Consider the following 22218-nt stretch of genomic DNA (forward strand, 5'->3'; position numbering starts at 1 on the left):
AAATCCTTGACTTGTCCTATCTGGTGCACTTTCTTTTCATATGGCATGCATGTAAGGATTGTTTTTTGGTGGATTACTAGCTTTATACCTGGGCCATGCACCGGCTTAGAAATTAAAGAACAGCGGTTTGGTTGTTAAGTTTCCTTATGATGGTAGGTTGTTAATTAGGAAACAGTAATATAGTTAAGTTATTAAATTCAATTGATTTTTCCTAAATGTGTTGGCTACTTGGGCCCGTTAGAATTCTTCATCGTTATTAGAAATCAATAACTTATGTAAATTTTAATTTAAGTTGATAAAGCCAGGTTTTGTTCTCTATCGTTTGAAAAGCTTCCTAATGTAATGTACATTTTTTGCAAATGAAGGGAAAATAAATTATTTTGTAGCATTTTCTGTTTAACATATCCATTTAGGGTGTATTCTCCTCAACTTATTAAATTATGTTTTAGCAAAAATAATTAAGTTTGACGATTTCAGCTTAGGAAAAATAAGATAAGTTGAGCAAAAGGTAAGCTAAGTTGAGCAAAAATAACTGAAGTTTAGCAACCAAAAATAAGTTAAGGTCAGCAAAGATAAAATAAGTTTAGTAGAAAGAAATTGAAGAGAACAAACCCTAGGTTGTATCAATATACGGTATATAGATCTTGTCTTCAAGCATAATTTGAGTTGTCGTCAATGGCGCTAGAATATAAAATAATTGAAATTCAAATTATGTACTATAGTCGGACTGAATACATTTTTCCTACTTGATATCATGCACCACTCTTGCATAACGATAGTAATTCCCTACTCAATGTTGAATAAAATACTTTCCAATCAAGAACAATTTATTTCTAGATTCACATACATTACTTTCAAATTTATTTTTATAATAGGGGATATAACATCGTACAACTAAGTACATATTACATGCTTTCAAAAAAAGCCTCTTTTATACTCCTTCATTTCTCCCCCTTTCCTTTTCGAGATGATTTACTTCTGCCTCTTCCCTTCATGAAATCCACCATTTGACTCCAAGCCCCACCAGTTCGTGGACGAATAATAGAGATTTTTTCCTTTCTCCTCCATACCTTTCAATCTCTTCTCATTAACTTTATTTGTCGATCGTATATTTCCTCCGTTCTTATAACTTATATAATTGCAGTGCTTTGAATTTTACACTATTCATATCATAACTTTTACTTTTTTTTGCTTGTATATGTAAAATGAATTTTATGAAGCAATTTGTTTTTAGATTAGTATCAATTATATTTCAAATATATCTGCTTTTCGAAATTTTTACTAAGCAATGATTAGAGATATTAATGGTCAAAGTCATGTATTGGCAAGCGTGAGAGTAAAAAATGTTGCAATTACAAAAGAACGGAGGAAGTATCATGTTTGCTTTTCCTTTGGGCCTGTTGTCAACTGAAACCCTTTTTGTTGACGATATACTACCTCCATTTCAGAGTACATGTAACATTTGTTTTTCCACTCTAACATGCTTCTTTGAACATCAATATCTCTAATTGCATATAAGTAAATATTATAAAAAGCTGATATTTGAAATCCTCGCATTGAGACGAATTTGACAAGATCCCACTTGACTATGTTTTTTTTACATAATGGTGAGAGAAAGATTGTCAAAGTTGGTTGATGAATAGTTCCCAAATAGGAAATGTTGCATGTATTGTGAAACAGAGGTAGTATGTCTTATTATTCTTGATTCTATTTGCTAGAAAATGGGGAAATACAATACGAATGAGTAAGATTTTTAACAAGGTGCTCTTCTGTATACGCACTTTAGAAGTGACAATATGAGTCTTTTTCATTAATAAATAAACTTAGCTCACATGTTATTGTAGTTTAATTCTTTCCTATACAAGTGTTATGCGGATATGGTTGACAGTCGCGTACTATCTTCTCTTGTTGCTGTTAATTTTGGACCAACCTACAATTTAATGAAGGATGCAGATAAAGATAGAGGAAAAAACAAGATGAAGGAGAGGAGACATGCGAGTTCGATGGTTAATGTAAAGAGCGAAGAATCTACCAATAGCAACTTTTGTGTTTTCCCATCTTTTATCCATGAAGTGCTATTGCTGTGGTTTATGTGGTGGATTGATCAAGTTCCAAGTATGTATTAGGTAGATGTTTGAGTCCAACATCCAAAAAAAGTTAGTTGAGAATTGTGTTCCTATAGATTAGAACTCTTTCTTTTTAGGAAGTTACAAAATAAATTTCATACTCCCTTAATTTACCCACTTCTTTGGACACAAAGTTTCAGGAGAAATAGGTATGTGGGTCAGAATAGAAGAGAAAGTATTAATTTATTGTAAAGAAGGTATGGGGGTCATAGAAGAAGAAACTTTATTGAAAAGATTATGATATAAAATTATTACAACCATTCCAAATACAGAAATAAAAAAAGTAGTTAAAGTAATAAATGACGACCCAAAAAGGAAAGTAGGTAAACTAATAAAAACCAATGGAAGTATATGGGAAGGTTAAGTATCAGAATACCAAAACTTCCTTTACTTAACCAGACAACCTATATAATTGAATAATCAACCTAATTGAATAGCCTCACCATTGCCAAATTGATCTCCATCTACTCTCCATTCTCACCATCACTTCATTACCATTAGTGAACTGTCACTCCCTTCCCTTTCCTACCCTCGCCACGACCCAAACTCACCGCCAAAAGCCGAACCACCAACCCATCTAGATCACAACCTTTCAATTTACCAACATCTAAACCGTAGCCACCATTGCTAACCATGACTTCTGAGAGTAAACAATAGCTACCACCAACATGAATACCCAAGCCATTGGACTATCACGTATTAGCTTTGTAGGGAAAAGGTTTATGGAGGTGGCGTTGGTGTGGGAGGAGATAATATTGTCGGCTTAGTAGTGGCTGAGAAAGGAGACTAGCCGCCTGGAACCATGATTTTAAAACCCCACACGTGAACGCAACTTTAGTGACAGCTGATTATATGGTGGAGGATAATTCTTTGTAAATTACCAAATCTGGTGAAAAGTTGATGGCGATAAGGGCGTAATGACAAGGATTTTGCAATACGAGGAAGAAAGGGGAAGATCATCGGAGGAGAATTGGATCTTTTTTCACGAACCCTAACTTTAAATTCTTAGATGATCTTAACTGCTAGGGCAACACTTTCTTTTTATGCAAGGTACTGTATAGGAGAACGAAGCCAAAGTAGGTGAGGGAGAGGAGAGGGGTGCTGGTGTCTAATGATGGTAGTTTGGTTTGATGTTAGATAGAAGGGGTTGGGCTTGATTGTTGCCCGACATGTGGGTAATTAGCGCTTCCGTAATTAGCTAGAAGTGTGAGCAAGTATTCATCGATTTCAATCAAAGATTTTATAGGTTTTTCATATACCCATGCAACCATACTTAGTTAATTTTATTTAGCCTCCATGGAGGCAACAATAGTGGAATTCCGAGTACGACTTTTTCTTGAATTGTGGCCACAAAGACTTTGGATTGATGGTCTCTCTCCTATGACTTAGTCACTAAGAACATGTTTTTAATGGAGGAAGTAGACAATGTGAAGAAGAGGCTTGGCTTGAAACTTGGTATTGGTATGAGTATATTTTAGTGGTGGATCTAGGATTCCACCGATAAAGTTCAAAATCGTCCAAAAACAAGTTTATGATTTCCCCACAATTTTTGTCCAAACAAATTGTAAACCCTTCATGGTTCAAACTCCACAATCTACATTAAGATACTAGTATCAATTGCAATTATCTATTGATGATGAGCATATTCTTAATATTCAACCTCAAAGGTATGATTGGAATTAATTTTATATATTGCAATTAAGTTTCACCAATAATACAATCCAACTATTTATACAATATGTTAAGAATTGTAAACATAAATCAAGAATCAACAAATTACCCACCCAAATACCTAATTAGTAATTGCAATTGATAGATACTCTTAGATAAATTATCAATGGCATTTGAACATCGAAATACTAAACTAGAATAAGGAGAAAGTTGAAAGCTGAAGCCAAAAAAGAAAAAAAAGATTGCTTGATCTTGGAGTCAAACCCTCGAGGTTTGGGTGGGAAAGTAAAGGTGCTGCGGACCAAAACCTTAACTACACTGCTCTGTTTGTATAAATTCGTACGTGGAGTTTTTTATCCATGTTTTCTTTTGTGCTTTTTATGGCAAACAGTAACAACTTTATGATTTTTATCATCCAGAAATTCACTGCCTTCAATGAACCTAGTTGAACATAGTAAGTCGACCGTTGGTGCATGCGCCTCTATTTTGTGTGTGTGCTGGATTGGGGGAGGGGGGTTTTCAAGCCCTTTTTGAATGTTCGAGTTGCCTCTTTAATTTGATCTATTGAGACATTTGTCCGTAATCCTCTTTTGTTTGTCAAATTTTACCACCAAGACCTTGTGATAATGTTCAGAGTATACTCTTTTTCAATATGTTAATTTTTGCCGTTTTTCCTTTCTGGTCTTGTTTCTTTGTTTCCTTCTATTTCTTAAATGTTAGAATGGTGCAAGGTAGGTTTATTTGCCATATGCTATATGTGTTTCCATGTTTCTTTTGATGAATCTCTAGCTATGAAGTATAACATCTCAGGGAGAGCTGGCTATTGCATTTGGTGAATTACTTAGAAAACTTTGGGCTCCCGGACGAACACCAATTTCTCCTAGGCCTTTTAAAGCTAAGCTTGCTCGCTTTGCTCCTCAGTTCAGTGGATATAACCAGCATGATTCACAGGTATAACAACATAGTCTCAAGATCTGTAATCCCTTAGAATTTTATATTCTTAATAGTGGAAGATTCCAGGAACTCTTGGCATTTCTGTTGGATGGATTACACGAAGACTTAAATCGTGTCAAAGATAAACCTTACATACTTTCTAGGGATGCAGACGGAAGACCTGATGAAGAAGTTGCCGATGAATATTGGGCAAATCATAAAGCTCGGAATGATTCTATCATTGTTGATGTTTGCCAGGTAAGCTTCAGCATTATGCCCAGACATTCTACTAATTGTTCATTTAATTACCTTTACATTAATGTAGTATCGAAGTGTCCATACCATGTCCAAGGGTCAAGGATCTGACGTGGTACTTGAGATAAAATTCAGAGAACATAGGCCATAAGAACTATGACACTATTCTTGATCCCCTTAAAGAGGCCCAATTATGTCTTTCAAGAAAAACAAGTTATAGAATTTAGTACAATAAACAATATGATGAAAATATAATATCTACTATCACCACTGGTTCATTGTATCTAAATGCAGCTTTTCATCAAAATTTCTAGAGTCGTCTGTTTCTGCAAGGAACATCTACTTGAACCCGTGAAATCTTAAGCATCATAGTGGCTTCAGTCTAAAACTCCAAATCTTAACCTTCTATTGGTGAAGTACATATTATGTCTACTTTTGATAATTTATGTCGAGGTATGACTTAGATGGTCTGCAATGTCTTCATAATGTTGAGTCTACTCTTTTGTCATACTATATACTCCCTCCGTTCTCACAAAATTTTCATGTTAGGGTTGGCAACTCGCATCAAAGGATTGAGTTGGGTAGGCGTTAGTGTAGATAGTCCGTAAAAGTAAGAAGAGAGAGGGGGAGGGAACGAGGGAGAGAGAGAGATTAACTACTTAGGGGTTGTTTGGTTAACATTATTTAACATAGGAAGTTAGAAATCCTAGGAATTGGAATTGTTTGGTGTTGTTTGGTTGACAAATTCATGGGAAGTAGTAATTCCTAGGAAGTTCCACTTCCCACAAAACGGAGGCAGTTACTTACCTAGGGGGACCTAGGTAAGTGGGAATTCCCGTGGGAATTTTCATTTCCCTTGAATCACCAAACAACATCTAGCAATTCCTAGGAAATACAATTATACGGGAAGATAATATTCCAAGGAATTTACACTTCCTTCATTCAACCAAACGAGCACTTAAAATAGAAACCTTACCCACCCAACCGATACTCACCCAACCAACTAACTCTAGCTCTACATGAATGACTTAGGTTTTTCTTTTTTCTCTGTCTTATAATCTCTAAGGGAGTTAATGACTGATTACTTTACCCCGCCTTCCCATCTGTGACTGAAATCTAGCGAGGAATGATCGCTTTAGACCTTTCCCATTTGGCTGCCAGTCATTGCCGGAAATAACCCGGCAATGGCTGTTGGTGGGGAAACCTAGGCTAAGTATCTGCTTGTTTATAATGAACTTTTGTTTTCCTTTTCTTCTTTCTTCGGTTTTTGTTAGAAGTTTTAGGAGGCCACCCGGGACGCATTCCAACTTTTCATAAAAAAACATATAATCAATAAGGGATATAATCGACTAGAGCAAGTAAACAAAAGTTTGATGGAGATGCTGCCATTGACCCAAAGCTTGCTATTAATTGTGGAAAATTTTTGTGAAACTCAATCCCTGTCGTTCAGCCATCAATAAATGGACCAAACACGACCTATTAGTTTTCACTTTTTGAGAATTCCCTAATAAGTTGTCTTTTTTTTTTTTTAAAAAAAGCAACTACCCTATTATCGAGTTTATCTTTGAGCAGCACTACCAAATGGCGAAAATCGTTAATAAATTTGATCACTTTCACAGCTTATGTTCTCAAATCCTCCATTTCCTTAAATCGTAGCATCAAATCTAATACAAAGTGTTCAAATTGTGCATTTAGCAACTGGTACTCATGGTTTGAAAATGTGGCTTCAAGTGCTGCCGCAGAACAATGATGGTGTACGAGCAGAATGGATACATTCATCGTGGACTGTGTTGCAGCTGTGACAAATTGGATTTTAGTCTTATTTAGATGTTTTTAAATGATTGAAACGCAATTAATAATCGTGGATAAAGAATCTACACTGACATAACACAAAAAACTGAAATACCACTTATTTATGAAATCCCTAGCAGTCTCTTATATGTCGTATTTAAATGATTGGCCCTTATCCCACACCTAAAATAACAGAAAGAAAGAAAATTCTCACTTGCCTAATAGCTAGCCCTCTGACGTGGCCCTACCAAGCTGTACACTAATTTTATTTGAGATAGGAGACTAATGTCCTCTCATTAAAACATGTACCAAGCAGTGGCGGATTCAGGGGATTGACCCATGTGGATCCAGAACCGTCTGAACTAAATCAAATATAAATTGATAACAATCCAATATATTATGCCCAAACTCCAAATTACACCAATAATTTGTAAGTTAACCAATTATTACATTTTAAAAATATATAAATAAAGATAAGTTATCATTTATCAGTGAAGTGTTAAAATTAACCCGATCAAAACTATAATAAAACTTAAATATTTGGGAACTAGAACTATTCCATAATTACATAAGCAATCATTTTCATTTTTGATATAGTTAGCAATTATGTAGGACTTCTGTAAGCATTGAAAAAACAGAGATGCAAAAGGACAATAAAATTATCTATATCCAAGCTGATATTGATTGTTTATAAACTTCAAGTGGGAGGGAAAAAAATCAGATTTGAAGCTTAGAGTGACAGTAAGACAATAGCTTGAATTTTTTTAAAAAAACAAAGGAAAAACCGACATGAATAATCCCAAATTTAACCCATATTCTCTAAATCAACCCAAGAGAACTCCCAAGTACTTTAGGGGATCTTCTCAAGAGTGATCCAACTCTTTCTTTTCTCGCCTTCACTAATGCATTTTGGGTCCATTTTATGAAAATAAAGAGTTCAAATTAATCACCCAAACTTGAACTTTCTCAAACTTATTCAAAGCTATGAATTCTTTTAGAATTCGAGTGAGAACTAGAATTATTTATGTAATTTGATTTAAAAGGCACAAAATGCTCCATAAAACTTAAAACTAAAGGAAAAGAAAAAAGATATCAGAAGTTGTATAGTAACAAATCAAAACAAAGAATGGAAAGCAAACCATGGAGGAGATGCCACAAACAAAAAGAAAGAGGCAAGGAGGCAAAATGCGTGATTGTGATGAGAATGAAGGTGCATTGAGTAGATGCCTGAATAGTGTTGGAAAAACATAATATGCAGAATAGAGGAGTGCTACAGCCTACAAAGGATGCGAGGATGCAAAACAAGTTGAAGATAGTAGCTTGTTAAACCTTGTGTCGAGCTTCGCACCTCGTGGCATAATGCGTGATTGGAGGAGTTGAGCTTGTGTGGTCTCCTCGGTAATAGCCATCCGCTCTTCTTGTGGCAAAACCATATATTTTACGTTGTTCGAACTTCGAACTATAGAGCCACACTTAGCCATTCCTGGACTTAGGAAACAAAGCATAACAACCTTCTTCAATTGTCCGACATAGTACAAATGGGAGGCAGGAGTGAAACGAGATTTATCATCTGTTTGTTCCTGCTCATAGACTTTCTCTGCAAGGACGATGACTATACCCCCATACTAATCTTTCCAAACTGTTTTTACCAAAGTTGTGAACAATTGGCAACCTACAACTAAACTCCATGCGGCGTCATCGCCCACTAACATTTAAGATCACATATGCGAAGATTGGTTTGCTCCCCATGACAAAACGTCATTCATTGCAAGGTGACGGAGAATAGGATGAAGAGTTGGGAGGGTAATAATTTTGCTCTTACAACGACTATGCCAAATGAGTCCATTATTTTGTGCCAAAAGAGCGTCTCATTGTAGACTTTGGATTTGCTAAAACTCCCATCAACCCCATAATCCCAACCAACAGTATGGCTCGCTTCCAATTAAGACAATCTCTGCTTATTATCATTATGATGGAAAGTGATAAATGGGCCGTCGACATCCTCTCCCTTTTCCAATTTGGAAAAAAATTCAAGTGTGTAATGCTTGAAGTTTAAGCCTACAAATTGATTCACAGTTTTTGCAAGATATAGGAGGCTAGGAGCTATTAAACATAAAAAGTCTTAGATATATGTGTAATGACCCCCGTGGGGAAGGTGATATCACATTGTTTGAGTAGCCTTATTGTGACTTTGAACATCTTCCTTTGCAGGGACAATACAAGTCAACTCTGGTTTGCCCTGTGTGCTCAAAAATTTCAGTCACATTTGATCCATTCATGTACCTTTCTTTGCCCCTCCAGTCGACCGCTACACGCCCTCTCACTGTAACCATCTTCAGCAGTGATGGAAGTTTGCTGCCTAATGTTTGCACTGTGACTATTCCAAAGCAAGGACGGTGCAGGGATTTGATTCAAGCACTAAGTGCTGCTTGTTCCTTACAGCCTAATGAGAAGCTTCTACTTGCAGAGGTTAGAAGTATACTGCTCATTAACTGTGACTCTGGTGCTCTCTTAAAGAACATATGTGATTATTAATCCCTAAATATATCTGCAGATACAGAATCATTTGATTCACCGGTTCTTTGAAGATCCTTTGACATCATTGTGCAGCATAAAAGATGAGGATCACCTTGCTGCATACAGGATTCCCCAGCCAGCGAAGGGAATAATATTTCTCCAGCTAATACACCGTCTTGAAGACAAGTATGTCGCACCTCATCTTTCTTCTGTCCTATCTTTCTTCTGCCTTGTCATTTGTACTATTAAATTATAATTATACTATTACTTACTAGATGCATGGATAGCATTTGCAAAGCTGTACTTTGGGTTTCACTTGAATTTAAATGGGATTTGCAATATAGTAAGAAGTACCAACTTTCTCTAGATAGTTAAGCAAATCAATGGTCAAGAAGTTTCTGTTTAGAGTAAACCAAGAGGTACTGTCCATCCCATCTCTAATTTTTTTGCTCTTTTTAGTATGGTTCTGATTAGATTAAGCAGTTAGATCCCTGGCAATTGCTATCATAGACTCGTTCAGACAGGGGATCAAAAGGCTTTTTACACTGTTTTGATACGATTTAGCAGTTAGATCCTTGGCAATTGCTGTTGTAGACTCACATATTTTCTCTTTTCCTTCTCCCCTCTTTGAATCAAATGGCCATAGTCCAAACCACTCATTCTCATATGAGATAGTCTACATTAGTACTACTTTAATTTCAATTTACTTTTTCCTGTCTTATGCTGCTGTTGTGTTGGTCAGGCAATTTCCTTGATAGGATGCAATATTTTTATGTATTGTCAATTGCAATCAGCTTGGTTGGATTGATTTTTCCAGTCTGGCTTTGTAGTTTCTTTAGGGTTCTAGGGTGGAAAGAACATCTAATATGCGAGAAATGCGAAAAAATTGGAAGGGCTTTATATTGGTTTTTTTAAGAAAATGTTGTCAAATGATTAATGTCTTCTCTCTGCTGTCTTTCTCTTGATTATCCTTGCTTGCCTGCTGTTGCTTTCATCATTTGCTTGCTTGGCTTACTTGGTCCTCCCAAAAATAATTGATTAGGCTTCCATTTGGTGCCACGTGTTGTGGTGCTCTATCAAATCTCGACATTTTTATGTGGTCCTCAATCATGTTCTTTCTGCACTTTTCCCACCTGAGCTGTGGCTCAGTGATGCAGAACAAGTTGTGTTGGAGACACATTTAAGAGCTGCTTGTTGGTAATACTCTATGTGGGCAGTTCAAATGAGTATATCATTGCATTCCAGCCTTGTTAGTACTAGGAATGACTGAGGATCAACTACTGAAAATATAGCAATTAAGTAACAGTCTAGAGCAATTACAGTATTTATATGGTTGTATTCAATAAGGTCAGTGTGATCTCCACCAAATTCAACCTAGATCACGTTCGAGAGGTGAGACTTCTCTCCCAAGGCACTTCTCTCTTACAATAATTATTAATGTATACAAAAAAATTTCACTCTACTACTATTTATATCTCACTCACATGCTGCTGTAACTAACTTCCTCCCCTTTACATATTGTAACTATATATGAGTCATCATTACATAGCATCTTTTTCATTCTTTTTCCAGCTGCATGTGTGTAGTACAGGCATAAATACGACCGAATCAATTCGGTTTACCCTTATTTGAACGGTTTCAACTATTTAGACCGTTTCAAACTGGTGGTTCTAAATAAGCCGAAATTTCGGGGTAATCGACCGTGGCAAGGCAATTTCTCTCGCATTTCCCGTATCAAGACGCTACTTTTAAGAATTTTTTTCCAGAGATTCCCACTTCTCCCCTATGAAGCATGGGTACGCCACTCAGGCGCCGTTTCCCGTACCGGTGACGGGTACGGGACGGATTCGCCTGGGATTCGTACCCAAAACACGATAAAGAGAAGACGCAATCAAACAACAATAATGACTTATGAGATCTATGGTGGTTTTAAGGGGAAATATACTATATAAGTTAATTTTATAATATATAGTGCAACTAACAGTATGATAGACCGTGATGCGGTCCATGATGAATATCTTTGCTCGTTCCCACAAAAACCGCAACCGTCCTTGCGACCAGATAATCTTTCATTCTTTTAGCCCAGCTACTTGGTCCAAGTTATGGAGTAGATAAGAGGCCCATCGACCAGATAATCTTTCATTCTTTTGTTGAAAAATTGTTCATGCTCTATATTAAACATGTCACTTCTGTATGCTTCTGATCAATTTGTTTTTGTTATATCAATACTCAGAGAGACAGCTAATGCTCAGAGCATGAAGGGATGGAAACCCTATGGAACCCCACTAGTTTCACCCATCTCATGTGATAATGTAACTACAAGAGGCGATGTCCAGTCAATGGTTCGGACCATGCTATCTCCATTGTTGAAGCTTAGAGAACTAGCTGATTTGGAAGCAAATGGCATTTCACCGGCAGTTGAACCATCTTCTGACACTCTTATAGAACAAGTAGATTCCTCTGAATCTTTACCGTGGAAAGAAAGCAACAATGCTCAATCTTGTGGATTAGTGAAATTGCCTCTGCAGTTGGTAGATGAAAATAATGTATGTATTGACCTATCTGTAGGAGAAGACAAACCTGTCAAAATTTCCTCATTTTCAAAATCTCTGTTAGTGTTTATCAATTGGTCAAAGGAACTCCTGGAGAAATATGACACATCTTACTTGGAAAATCTGCCTGAAGTTTGCAAGAATGGACCTCCAACTAAGAAAGCTCGCACAGAACCTTTGTCCTTGTACAGCTGCCTTGAAGCTTTTCTGCTGGAAGAGCCTTTGGTCTCTGAACCAGATATGTGGTTAGTTTTTCCTCCTTATATTCCATTCCTCTTGGCACCTCTTTTAGTATATGTCAGTACACAGTATATGGATCAAGCTGTAGTTTACTTTACAAACAGGGCTAATTAAAATGTTTATGGAAAATATTGCCAATGAGAGTTCTTTACATCTTAAGTATCAATATCTAGAGGGAGGAGCTGAACATATAATGCCAATCAAAATACTTTCGATTTCCTGTTTTTAAAAAATATCATTTTAAGATATGCAATTACAAATATTTTTGGAAAGATCAATATTAAACAGGGATGTTACTTGAAACAGAAGATAATAGGTCTATACTTTATAATGTAAGGTTACAGTATCTTTCTATATTATTTTCATTGAAATATAGAATTAAAAATATTGATTAATAGGAAATGCTATTTGTATCCGTAAGGGGTTAAGAATAAGAAAAGGCTTGAAGCTGTATGATTCAGGATAAATAAATTCGATAACACCTATTGCCGTGTGATGTCTTAACTTCCAACAAATATTGTATTTTGGTTTGTCTATCAAATGCTTATACTTATCTCTTTGGAGTGCATGTAGCAAAACCTTCATAAATGACTAAAGATTTCTAAAACAACAGTTATCAAGAAATGGAGAAACTATTGCTTTAAATGTAAGCCTTGAGATAATGGAATAATATGGTTTGGACTTATATTTTAACCATATTGTGAGTTTTGGGCTGTTATGGAATGATATATATTTTCAAAATCACTTTTTTAGTCGCAACTTCTAGAATAGTCCTTCCATTCCATTGGTTCTCTCAGTGCATTTTCCCTACATTTTCTATTAGCAAAATCCTCTTTTGTTGTGTTATGCAACGATTTTGACAGGAATATTGGATCTATCCTACTCCCTCTGTCCCATAATATAGTGTTCACATTCCTTTTTGGGTGTCTCAAAATGTTGTGCTTGTTTTCTTTTTTATTAATTTGCTTCGACTAGATTATGCTCAATTTCTACACAAACTTTCCAAAATACCCCTACTTTTCTTTCAAAATACGTGTCCTTATTTATTGTTTTACACCATTCCAAAAAGCATTCATTGCTTTTTTTTTTTTAAAGAAAAAAAAAAATAAAGAGCTAATTCCAAGACAAAAGTAGCAAATAAACACTTTCTTAAATTTTTTTTTTGAGAAATCTTACTACTCTTTCTATTGTTCTTAATTCCCGTGAAAATTGAGAAGTGAGCACTATATTATGAGACGGAGGACCTACACAGATTCCTTAGTAATTCCAACTATGCAATGTGTCTTCTCAAAATGCTCGAGTGCCTAGAAAAATTTGCTTTACCGGCTATTTGGTTTACGTGGCTTATTTTGATTGGTGCAATTTTCTTTCTTTGCTTTCAATTTTAATTTCAACTCCTCATCTCTACATCGTCTTTTATTTCTCTCTCCTTCCATCTCCTTCCTGCTAAATTCAACCACCACTTCTCTTTCGAGCAATCGGGCACAATCCCACCCCCACCCTTTTGCCTCCGATTGTGGCCACTTTAGTGTAAGGGGAATCTACATCTTCAAAAGTCGATCATAGGTTCTAAATCAAAACTTGGCTTGCCGGCAAGTTTAACCAAGCTTTCTTCTGTTAGCTTTAAGGAACTATAAGATGCAAAATATATGTAACACATCATGTGATGATTAGGTGAACACATTTAAGCTTACAAATGGCAGTAAATTCAACTCTCAATTCTGTAATTATTTTTCCAGAATTGATGGTTTTATTGTTGATTTGTGTGGGTCTTTGATGAAGTTATGAAGAACAAAACTAGTTACTCATTTTGAGCTATTTTGACTCATTTGCAAAAAATAATTTTCCAATATTGGGTATTAATTTGCTTTGGGTTGACACATGAAGAAGAACAAGTGGTGGGAAGAACCAGTGATTGGAGTTGCAACCCCTGAACAGATGTTTTCTTCGCCCAAATTTATTGAAATGCTTCTTGTGCAAGGGGGAGGTAGTGGTAGTTAGCGATGGCAAGGCTTAGGTGTTGCTTGGGTAAGGACGTGAGTTAGAAGCAGCATCTAGCTTTGGCAAGGCTTGAGAGAGAGAGAGAGAGAGAGAGAGAGAGAGAGAGAGAGAGAGAGAGAGAGAGAAAAGCTGCCTGTTAAATCGGTCACAAGTCATGTTGGAGCATTTTGGGAAGATACTTTGGATAGTTATGATTATTGGGATTAATCCGTAGTTGGAATTATTAAAAGTTAACCGACCGTAGATGGAAATATGAGAATCAACTTTTCCTTTAGTTCATCCAAAACTTCATCGCAAATAAAATTTGTTAAAACTGACTTTCAAATAGAGACAGATAGAGGAAACTATTGGATGTAGGAACTAATTGCTATTGTTCTTAGAAGGATTTGCAAGAAAATACACCAAAGTCACGCTCTTATATGCTGTAACATTAAAGACGACGAACACGAGGATTATCAACAAATTGGTAAGTTCCCACATTTCCAGTCATAAGGGTCCGCGATGTTTATTAGTGAGGCAATAGTAATAGTGGAAGATGATTAAAATGAATATTTCTTTCTGGATGGCCATTTGCTTTCCATTACCAATCTTAAAGCTAGTCTTTGGAAGTTAACGTAAAGCAACTCAGACACATGTTGTACCTCAGAATAGTAGTGGCAAAAGGAACTAGAGTGTACAAAAATGTTTTTTCTACCTTAACTTTCCCCAGAAACCATATTTTAAACCGTCACCACGTCATGTGTAATTGAGGGAAGCAAATTATGTGAGTTCTGACATAAGCTTCCAAGGGCTTGTACAGGAGCATGTATGTGTTAAGAGTTTTTCGTTATCTTTGTTAAGAATGCATCATTTTTTCATCTCTTTGTGGGGCCTTTTTTTTTGTCATTTGTGATGTATTAGTCAGCTAAAAATAGGTTCATGAATTATATCAAGCCAGTTGTTTTCTTTGCAGGAAATGTCCCCAGTGTAAAGAGCGGCGACAAGCAAGCAAGAAGCTAGATCTATGGAGGCTTCCAAAAGTTTTAGTCATTCATCTAAAGCGGTTCTCTTATAACAGGTCGATCAAGCACAAATTAGATACATTTGTCAACTTTCCTATATATGATCTTGACCTTACAAAGTATATAGCCAACAAGAACAATTCTGATCCTCAATTGTATGAACTGTATGCTTTAATAAACCACTATGGAGGCATGGGTAGCGGGCACTACACTTCAGACATCAAGGTGAGTCACAGTTCATTCTATAGTAATGTGCTGGCTAGTGTTTTATGTTTCTTTTAGCAACCTGCATATGGAAATTATCTACAGTGAGAGCCGGAGGATTGATTGGTGGGTTATAATTCTAGGCTCCTCAATCTACTTTCTCCCTCTGGTATCTTCTTTCTATATATTTATGACCACACTTGTCGCTCTGTTGTATTTGTTCTTCAAAACCCATTCTTGCTTTTCACAATCTTAACTTGTTGAAACAATAATGCATATTGCTTGCTTGGACTTTTTTGCTGGACTTAACCTTTATTCTGAACTGTCACACTCATCTTTCTATCTGTTATAAGTGTGTTCCTGATTTTAGGATTTGTTTCTTTACAGCTTCTAGATGAGAACAGGTGGTACAGCTTTGATGATAACCATATATCGGCCATGGGCGAAGAAGAGGTGAAGACTAATGCTGCTTATGTGCTATTTTACCGGAGGAAAAAATATGATGATTCTGAAAGCAAATGTATACCTTGATGCACGATTTAAACTTATTACATGATTTATTTATTTTGTTGGGGGTTGGTGGAGGAGGTTCGACAGGGGTATGGGTGAAGGTTTTGTGTATAGGATATGATGAACAGTAATTTTGTAACTCTAGCATATGTAGAATTACTTTGATGGAGTGTTCAATGCGTTACATGTGGTTCAGATTGCTTCAGATTATACGAAGATTAGGTCAGCCTTTAGATGAGTAGTGATAAAACGTTGATCATGAGACTCACCTACTTACAGGAGTAAATGCGTAATTTAACAACTAAAAAAAGGAGTAAAGTGGTAATTTAACAATTAAATGAAGTCAATATATTATTAGGGAATTGACTAAAGGAATGGAAGGGAAAAAATTGATACACAAACAGGGGTTGAGTTAACAAAAATACGAGATTCAAACATATAGGCAGAGGTTGATTTATGAATAAATAGGTTTCAAATACATAAACATGGATTCATATCAATAATTGTTCTTTTTTGGGGGGGGGGGGGAGCTGCATGGCACGTGCAAAAAATGTAATTTCACAAACACGGCTGAGTTAACAAAAATATGGGTTTAAAACAGATAAACACGGGTTGATTTAACAATAACAAGAGTTTTCAAATATACAAACATATGTTTTTAATTTATTTTTTGGGACATGCAAATCAATGTAATTTTTTGCTTTATGACAGTGATCACATGTTTACTTTTTCACAAACAGGGCGGCTGAGTTAACAAAAACATGGGTTTCAAACACACAAACACGTATTGATTTAACAATAACAAGGGTTTTCAAATATACAAACATGTGTTTTTAATTTTATTTTTTGAGGTAAAGTTGTCAGTGTCACAATTTGACTTAATATTATTTTAATGCTCCCCACAATACTTTATTAATATAATATGTATTTTCCTGACAAAGGTGTTACACGAACCTTTTTTTTGTTTAATAATATATAGCTATGAGCCTATGAGTGGTTGATGATGAGCTTTATTGCTCCCCACCTTTAGATGGGGCAGTAGTTTTTATATAAAGCTGATCCCATTAAGCTATTCTTCTATCTTTCAACCAAGGACCCTTGGTCCAATGGCACTTCCTATCTCCCATTAGTGGAAGTAGTATTTTATTATTGTTCGGGGGGGGGGGGGGAGAGGGGAGGCTTGTTGGGCCTCTGGGTGAGTAACCTTGTGCGAGGGAAGGAAATTCTTCTTAACAAAGGGTTTTCGAAAGGAAACCCAAGCAAAAAATCGTTTGTCTTTCAATTTGAGATGGATCAGCATAATAATTGGTGACTTCTAGTACATGTATCAAAACCATTATAATTGTTGACTTCTCAGTCAGAGCCAGTAAACCCTGTGCGAGGGAAGGAAATTCTTCTTAACAAAGGGGTTTCGAAAGGGGCCTCAAGAAAAAATAAATGTTTGTCTTTCAATTTGAGATGGATCAGCATAATAATTGGTGTACATGTATCAGAGCCATTATAATTGTTAACTTCTCAATCAGAGTCATTGTTCCAAGGTCATTGATTTATTATTAGAAAAAATTGACAATAACAGTCCCAAATATGGGTATTCTGCCATTTTCAGTCACAACTAAGGATTATTTGTGACTTGTGCCTCATTTTTTACAAAATTGGCCCAAATTGCCTAGTTACCTAATTTAACAGGTTAATTTTTTATATTTTAATTTCTTAAACTGATTTCTGTCTTCCTCCTCTCTCTTTCCTCTCTCCCCTGCTACCCTTTTGCCTCCCCCTCATGTGCCACCCTCCCTCCTCTACTACCCCCGAAATCTCCTCCACCTCTTCTCCTTCCTTAGTCGTGCCAGACCCACACATGAATTGTTCATCCTCTCTCGCTCGACATCCTGCTCTGCCGCCTGTAAGTACAATACTATTGTGGGTTCTCTCGTTGCTTAACGAAGGTACCTAAAATTACCCTTTATTTCTATGTGACGTTTAAATTTTTGTAATTGTAAATAATTTGTTGGATCTATTTTGTATCTGAAGTAATTGGAATGATAGGTTGTTTTTGGCATTTTCTTTTGAGAGATGCTTATGATGATATGATGCTTGATGGAGTTCATTCTTTAGTTGCTGGAATGATGAAAGGTGTGTGTTTGTAGGATGTTCAGTGGTTTGGTTGTTTCGCCATATAAGAATGGAGATTTTTGACAGGGAATCAGGAGTGAGGGTGGGGTGGCTCGGTTAATGCTGGGATGGGGTAGGTCAGTCGGTGCCAAAGGGTGTTACGGACCATTTTTGTAGGTGGGGTTGGTTAAGATGGTTCTAGTACCTTTAGTGGTGGTGATGGGTGGTGGCAAAAAATAAAGAAAAAAAACGTGTTTTTCTAGTAGTAGTCATTACCCTATTTGGACCGACTCTGAAAAATGATGCATAGAGTCCCAACCATTGAAGGAAGAAGAAGAACAAAAGGAATATTTGTTTTATACAAGGGCCTTTGTGAATGGTAGATCGTGTAATCTTATCATTGATAGTGGGTCGTGTGCAAATGTAGCTTCTTCTAATATGGTGAACATCCTCAAATTACCTACTAGAGATCATGCTAAGCCTTATGCTTTGAATTGGCTTAATGATCATGCGCCAATTAAGGTAAAGAAACAAGCACTTGTAGCTTTTTCCATTGGAGACTACAAGGATGAGTTGTGGTGCGATGTTATTCCCATGGATGCTTGTTCTATCTTGTTGGGAAGACCATGACAATGGGCTAGGAATGTTAACCATGTTGTAAAACGCTACATATATTCAGTTATCGTTGGAAAGAAACGATATAGGTTGAAACCACTTCCTCCTAAAGTGGCGCCAATTGGGGATATAAGTAAGCCAAATATCTTTTTAATAGGAGCTAAGTTTGAGAGGGATATTAATGATGGTGGCGTAGAGTATGTGTTGTACCTAAGGGAGGCAGCAACACCCAAGGATCCTCCACAAGATCCTACCTTAACTATCCTTCTCAAGGAGTATGAAGATGTGTTTCCGGATGACCTTCCACTGGGGCTTCCACCTATTAGAGGCATTGAGCATGCCATTGATTTGGTTCCAGGAGCCACTGTCCCAAATAAGATGCAATCCTGATGAATTTAAGGAGCTCAAAGGCAAATACAAGGGCTAATTGGTCGAGGTTATGTTCGAGAAAGCAAAAGTCCTTGTGCTGTCCCAGCTTTGTTAGTGCCTAAAAAGGATGGTACTTGGCGTATGTGTGTGGATAGTAGGGCTGTAAATAACATCACCATTAAGTATAGGTTCCCTATGCCTAGACTAGATGACATGTTGGACGAGTTACATGGCGCCAAAATCTTCTCCAAGATTGATTTGAGGAGTGAATACCACCAAATGAGGGTGCGAGAAGGGGATGGGTGAAAGACTGCTTTTAGAACAAAGCAAGGGCTATATGAGTGGATGGTTATACCCTTTGGGTTATGCAATGCACCAAGTTCTTTCACGAGGTTAATGAATGAGGTATTACGTCCCTTTATTAACTCATTTGTTATTGTTTATTTAGATGACATCTTGATTTATAGTTGAACAAAGGAGTTGCACTTTGAGCATTTAAAACAAGTCTTTGAAGCTTTGCGTGCACAACAACTATATGGCAAGATGAAAAAGTGTACATTCTTGGTTCCTAGTCTTGTCTTCTTGGGGTATATTGTCTCAAGTGAAGGGGTACGAGTTGATCCTTCTAAGGTAGAAACCATTTCTTCTTGGCCAGAACCAAAGAATGCACATGATGTGAGAAGTTTTTATGGGCTGGCAAGTTTTTATATGCGTTTTATTTGCAATTTTAGCACCATAGCAACCCCTCTTATGGAACTTACAAAGAAGCGTGAATTTGTTTGGACTCACAATGCAAAGAGGGCCTTTGAAGAATTGAAAGCTAGCCTATGTAATGCACCAATTCTTGCTTTACCAGAATTTTCTAAACTCTTTGAGGTTGAAACAGATGCTAGTGGCTTGGGAATAGGTGCTGTGCTTCTACAAGAAAAACGTCCTATTTTTTAGTGAGAAGTTGAATGGAGCTAAACTTAACTAATCCACTTATGACAAGGACTTTTATGCTATCATTCGTGCCCTTGAGCATTGGTCTCATTATCTTCATCCTAAGCCGTTTGTACTTCATTCGGATCATGAAAGTCTAAAACATATACATGGGCAACAAAAACTTAATGTGAGACATGGTAAGTGGGTGGAATTTTCGCAATTCTTCACATTTGGTTCTAAGTATAAAGAAGGCAAGGAGAATGTTGTGGCAGATGTATTGTCGAGGAGAGAGTACTTGTTGGCAGTCATGGAAGCTCGTTTCTTAGGGTTTGAAATTCTCAAACAACATTATGGTGATGATGATGATTTCAAGAATATGATTGCTACCCCCCAAGGCTCTTATGTTTTTCAAGATGGGTTCTTATCCAAGGAGAATCGCCTATGTGTGCCTAAGTGTAGTGTGCGTGAGTACTAGTGAGTGAAATGCATGCTGGAGGTATTGCGGGTCATTTTGCGGTGCATAAGACATATGACTTGTTGTGTGAGCATTTCTACTGGCCTAAGATGCTTAAGGATGTTCATCATGTGATTGAGAGATGTGTCACATGCCAAAAGGCCAAGAGTACTTGTCACAAGGGTTTGTACACTCCGTTGCTTGTGCCTAGTGTACCTTGGGATAATGTAAGCACGCACTTCATTGTTGGATTGCCACGTACAACAAGAGGTAAGGATTCAGTCATGGTTGTGGTTGATCGTTTTAGTAAGATGGCTAATTTTATACCTTGCCATAAGACGGATGATGCTAGCAATGTGGCTGATTTGTATTGCAAAGAGGTGGTACGTCTTCATGGCATTTGTAATAGCCTATTTTTAAGTGCGTTTAATTAAATATTAATTATAATTATTAAGTTAATTATGTTTCGAAAATTCTTATTTTATTTGAGTTGGAGTATGAATTATTTTGTCGTGCTGTAATGTATTATTTATTTAATTATATGAGATTATTTTTGTTATTATTATATATATTTTGCATTTTAAGTTTAAGTTGAGCGGTATTTGGCCCAAATAGAAAACCAAAATCGAGTTCCCATCCTTTAATATTGTCGGTTTGTTTTGCTCCAAATTTCCCTTGTCGGTTGTTTTTGATAACCCAAAGATAAGTAAACCCAATGAAACCCAACATGAAACCCCCGAAATCCCGTGAAACCCAAAATCCCAAACCCATCTCTCTGTTTCTCTCTCTCTCGCCTACTGCTGCATCACCCTTCCTGCCTCGCCGTCGTTTTAAGTCCGCCGGAGCCGCGACGAACAATAGCAACCTTATTGTCGTTGCTGCTATCCCGTTTGCTCTCTTCACAGTTCGCGTCTCCGTTGTTCGCCTGTTGATTTGCTGTTGCGGTTGCGTCGTCAGCCACCGTCGAGTCACGCCGCCACCTCCCCAGCGGTGCTGCCGCTCAGTCTTCAAGTCGGTTCGTGGTGGTTGCGCCGCCGCTGCTGGTTGCCGTTGCTCTGCCCTATATTTTCCCTCTCCTTTCATTGTTGTTGCTGCTGTAGTTGTGTATCTCCCTGCCCCGTCGATTTGTTGGTGCTGCCATCTACAGTGGTAGCGGCGTGTCGGTGGTCGGCGAAGTACCAAAGGTACTACACCGTGTTCTCCTTTCTTGATATTAATTCTGTTTTTTTTTCTTTAATTCTAATTGAAGATTAGTTAATTGATTATGAGTTGTTGATGTTTGATGTAGTTGATAATATTGAATTATTGTTGATATGATGATGAATTATTGTGAGATGGTTATGAATCAATATATCAAAATTGATTTGTGTTTGTGCTAGTTGATTTCATAAATGGGGTTCTAATGTCTTTTCGTGAATTGTTGGTGGTAAATTGAGATTGAGGAAGCTCTTTTACTTAAGTAATAAATTAAATTGGTGTAATGTTGATTTCTGAGAGGATTTGTAATTATAAGTTCCTAAATCAGTTTACTTAGAAAGGTTGGTTTAGTTTGACTGTTTGAGTGACTGAAGTTTTACTCTCGCTACGTTGGATAGTAAGTAATCTATTGAATTGTTTATTTTACTAGAGTTTGTAATTCAAATTCGTAGGATCGTTTACAGTAAGAGTGACAAGATATGATTACTGATATTACTTGGATTGGTTTATTTGATTCGTTAATTAGTGAGAAAGGATAATTGATATTACTTAATAGTATTAAAGTGAAATCATGAATTGAGTTATGAAGCGAAGAGTTATTTGAAGAGCCATGATTGTTCTTAGAAGGTTATTAGCATAAGGGTGAACATGTCAGTTTAGTTGTCTGCTAATCAATGAGTTGTAATTAGATTATTCATGAGGGATGATTTCTTTATTTAAGAAAAGTGATTTGAGTTAGTTTTATATAA

The 22218-nt window shown here is 36.7% G+C and overlaps 2 protein-coding genes across 6 annotated transcripts in view; both read left to right on the forward strand.

Annotated features, from left to right (window-relative positions):
- Positions 1 to 16006, forward strand: part of LOC104898726 (ubiquitin carboxyl-terminal hydrolase 5) — a 28891-nt gene extending 12885 nt beyond the window's left edge. For 4 of the 5 annotated variants that reach the window (XM_048645067.2, XM_010685831.3, XM_048645070.1 and 1 more), the window contains 7 exons: positions 4608 to 4748; positions 4818 to 4988; positions 8988 to 9245; positions 9331 to 9479; positions 11527 to 12090; positions 15039 to 15312; positions 15679 to 16006. In XM_048645067.2, coding sequence (XP_048501024.1) covers positions 4608 to 4748; positions 4818 to 4988; positions 8988 to 9245; positions 9331 to 9479; positions 11527 to 12090; positions 15039 to 15312; positions 15679 to 15822 — 1701 coding nt within the window. In that variant the 3' untranslated portion in view covers positions 15823 to 16006. Of the gene's footprint in view, positions 1 to 4607; positions 4749 to 4817; positions 4989 to 8987; positions 9246 to 9330; positions 9480 to 11526; positions 12091 to 15038; positions 15313 to 15678 lie in introns of those variants that run through there. The other variant, XM_048645079.2, reaches the window with a different exon arrangement.
- A 3431-nt stretch (positions 16007 to 19437) lies between these two features.
- LOC125493217 (uncharacterized mitochondrial protein AtMg00860-like) lies at positions 19438 to 19839 on the forward strand. The gene has a single exon (XM_048636344.1). It carries the CDS (start codon positions 19438 to 19440, stop codon positions 19837 to 19839), a length of 402 nt encoding a protein of 133 aa, XP_048492301.1.
- Positions 19840 to 22218: the final 2379 nt, after the last annotated feature.

This window comes from Beta vulgaris, chromosome 1 (genome assembly GCF_026745355.1).
Source record: "Beta vulgaris subsp. vulgaris cultivar EL10 chromosome 1, EL10.2, whole genome shotgun sequence".
NCBI lineage: Eukaryota > Viridiplantae > Streptophyta > Magnoliopsida > Caryophyllales > Amaranthaceae > Beta > Beta vulgaris.

Bases quoted from the DNA above. Each gene is read 5' to 3' on its own strand.
- LOC125493217 (XM_048636344.1), top strand. From the start codon at position 19,438: ATGAAAAAGTGTACATTCTTGGTTCCTAGTCTTGTCTTCTTGGGGTAT.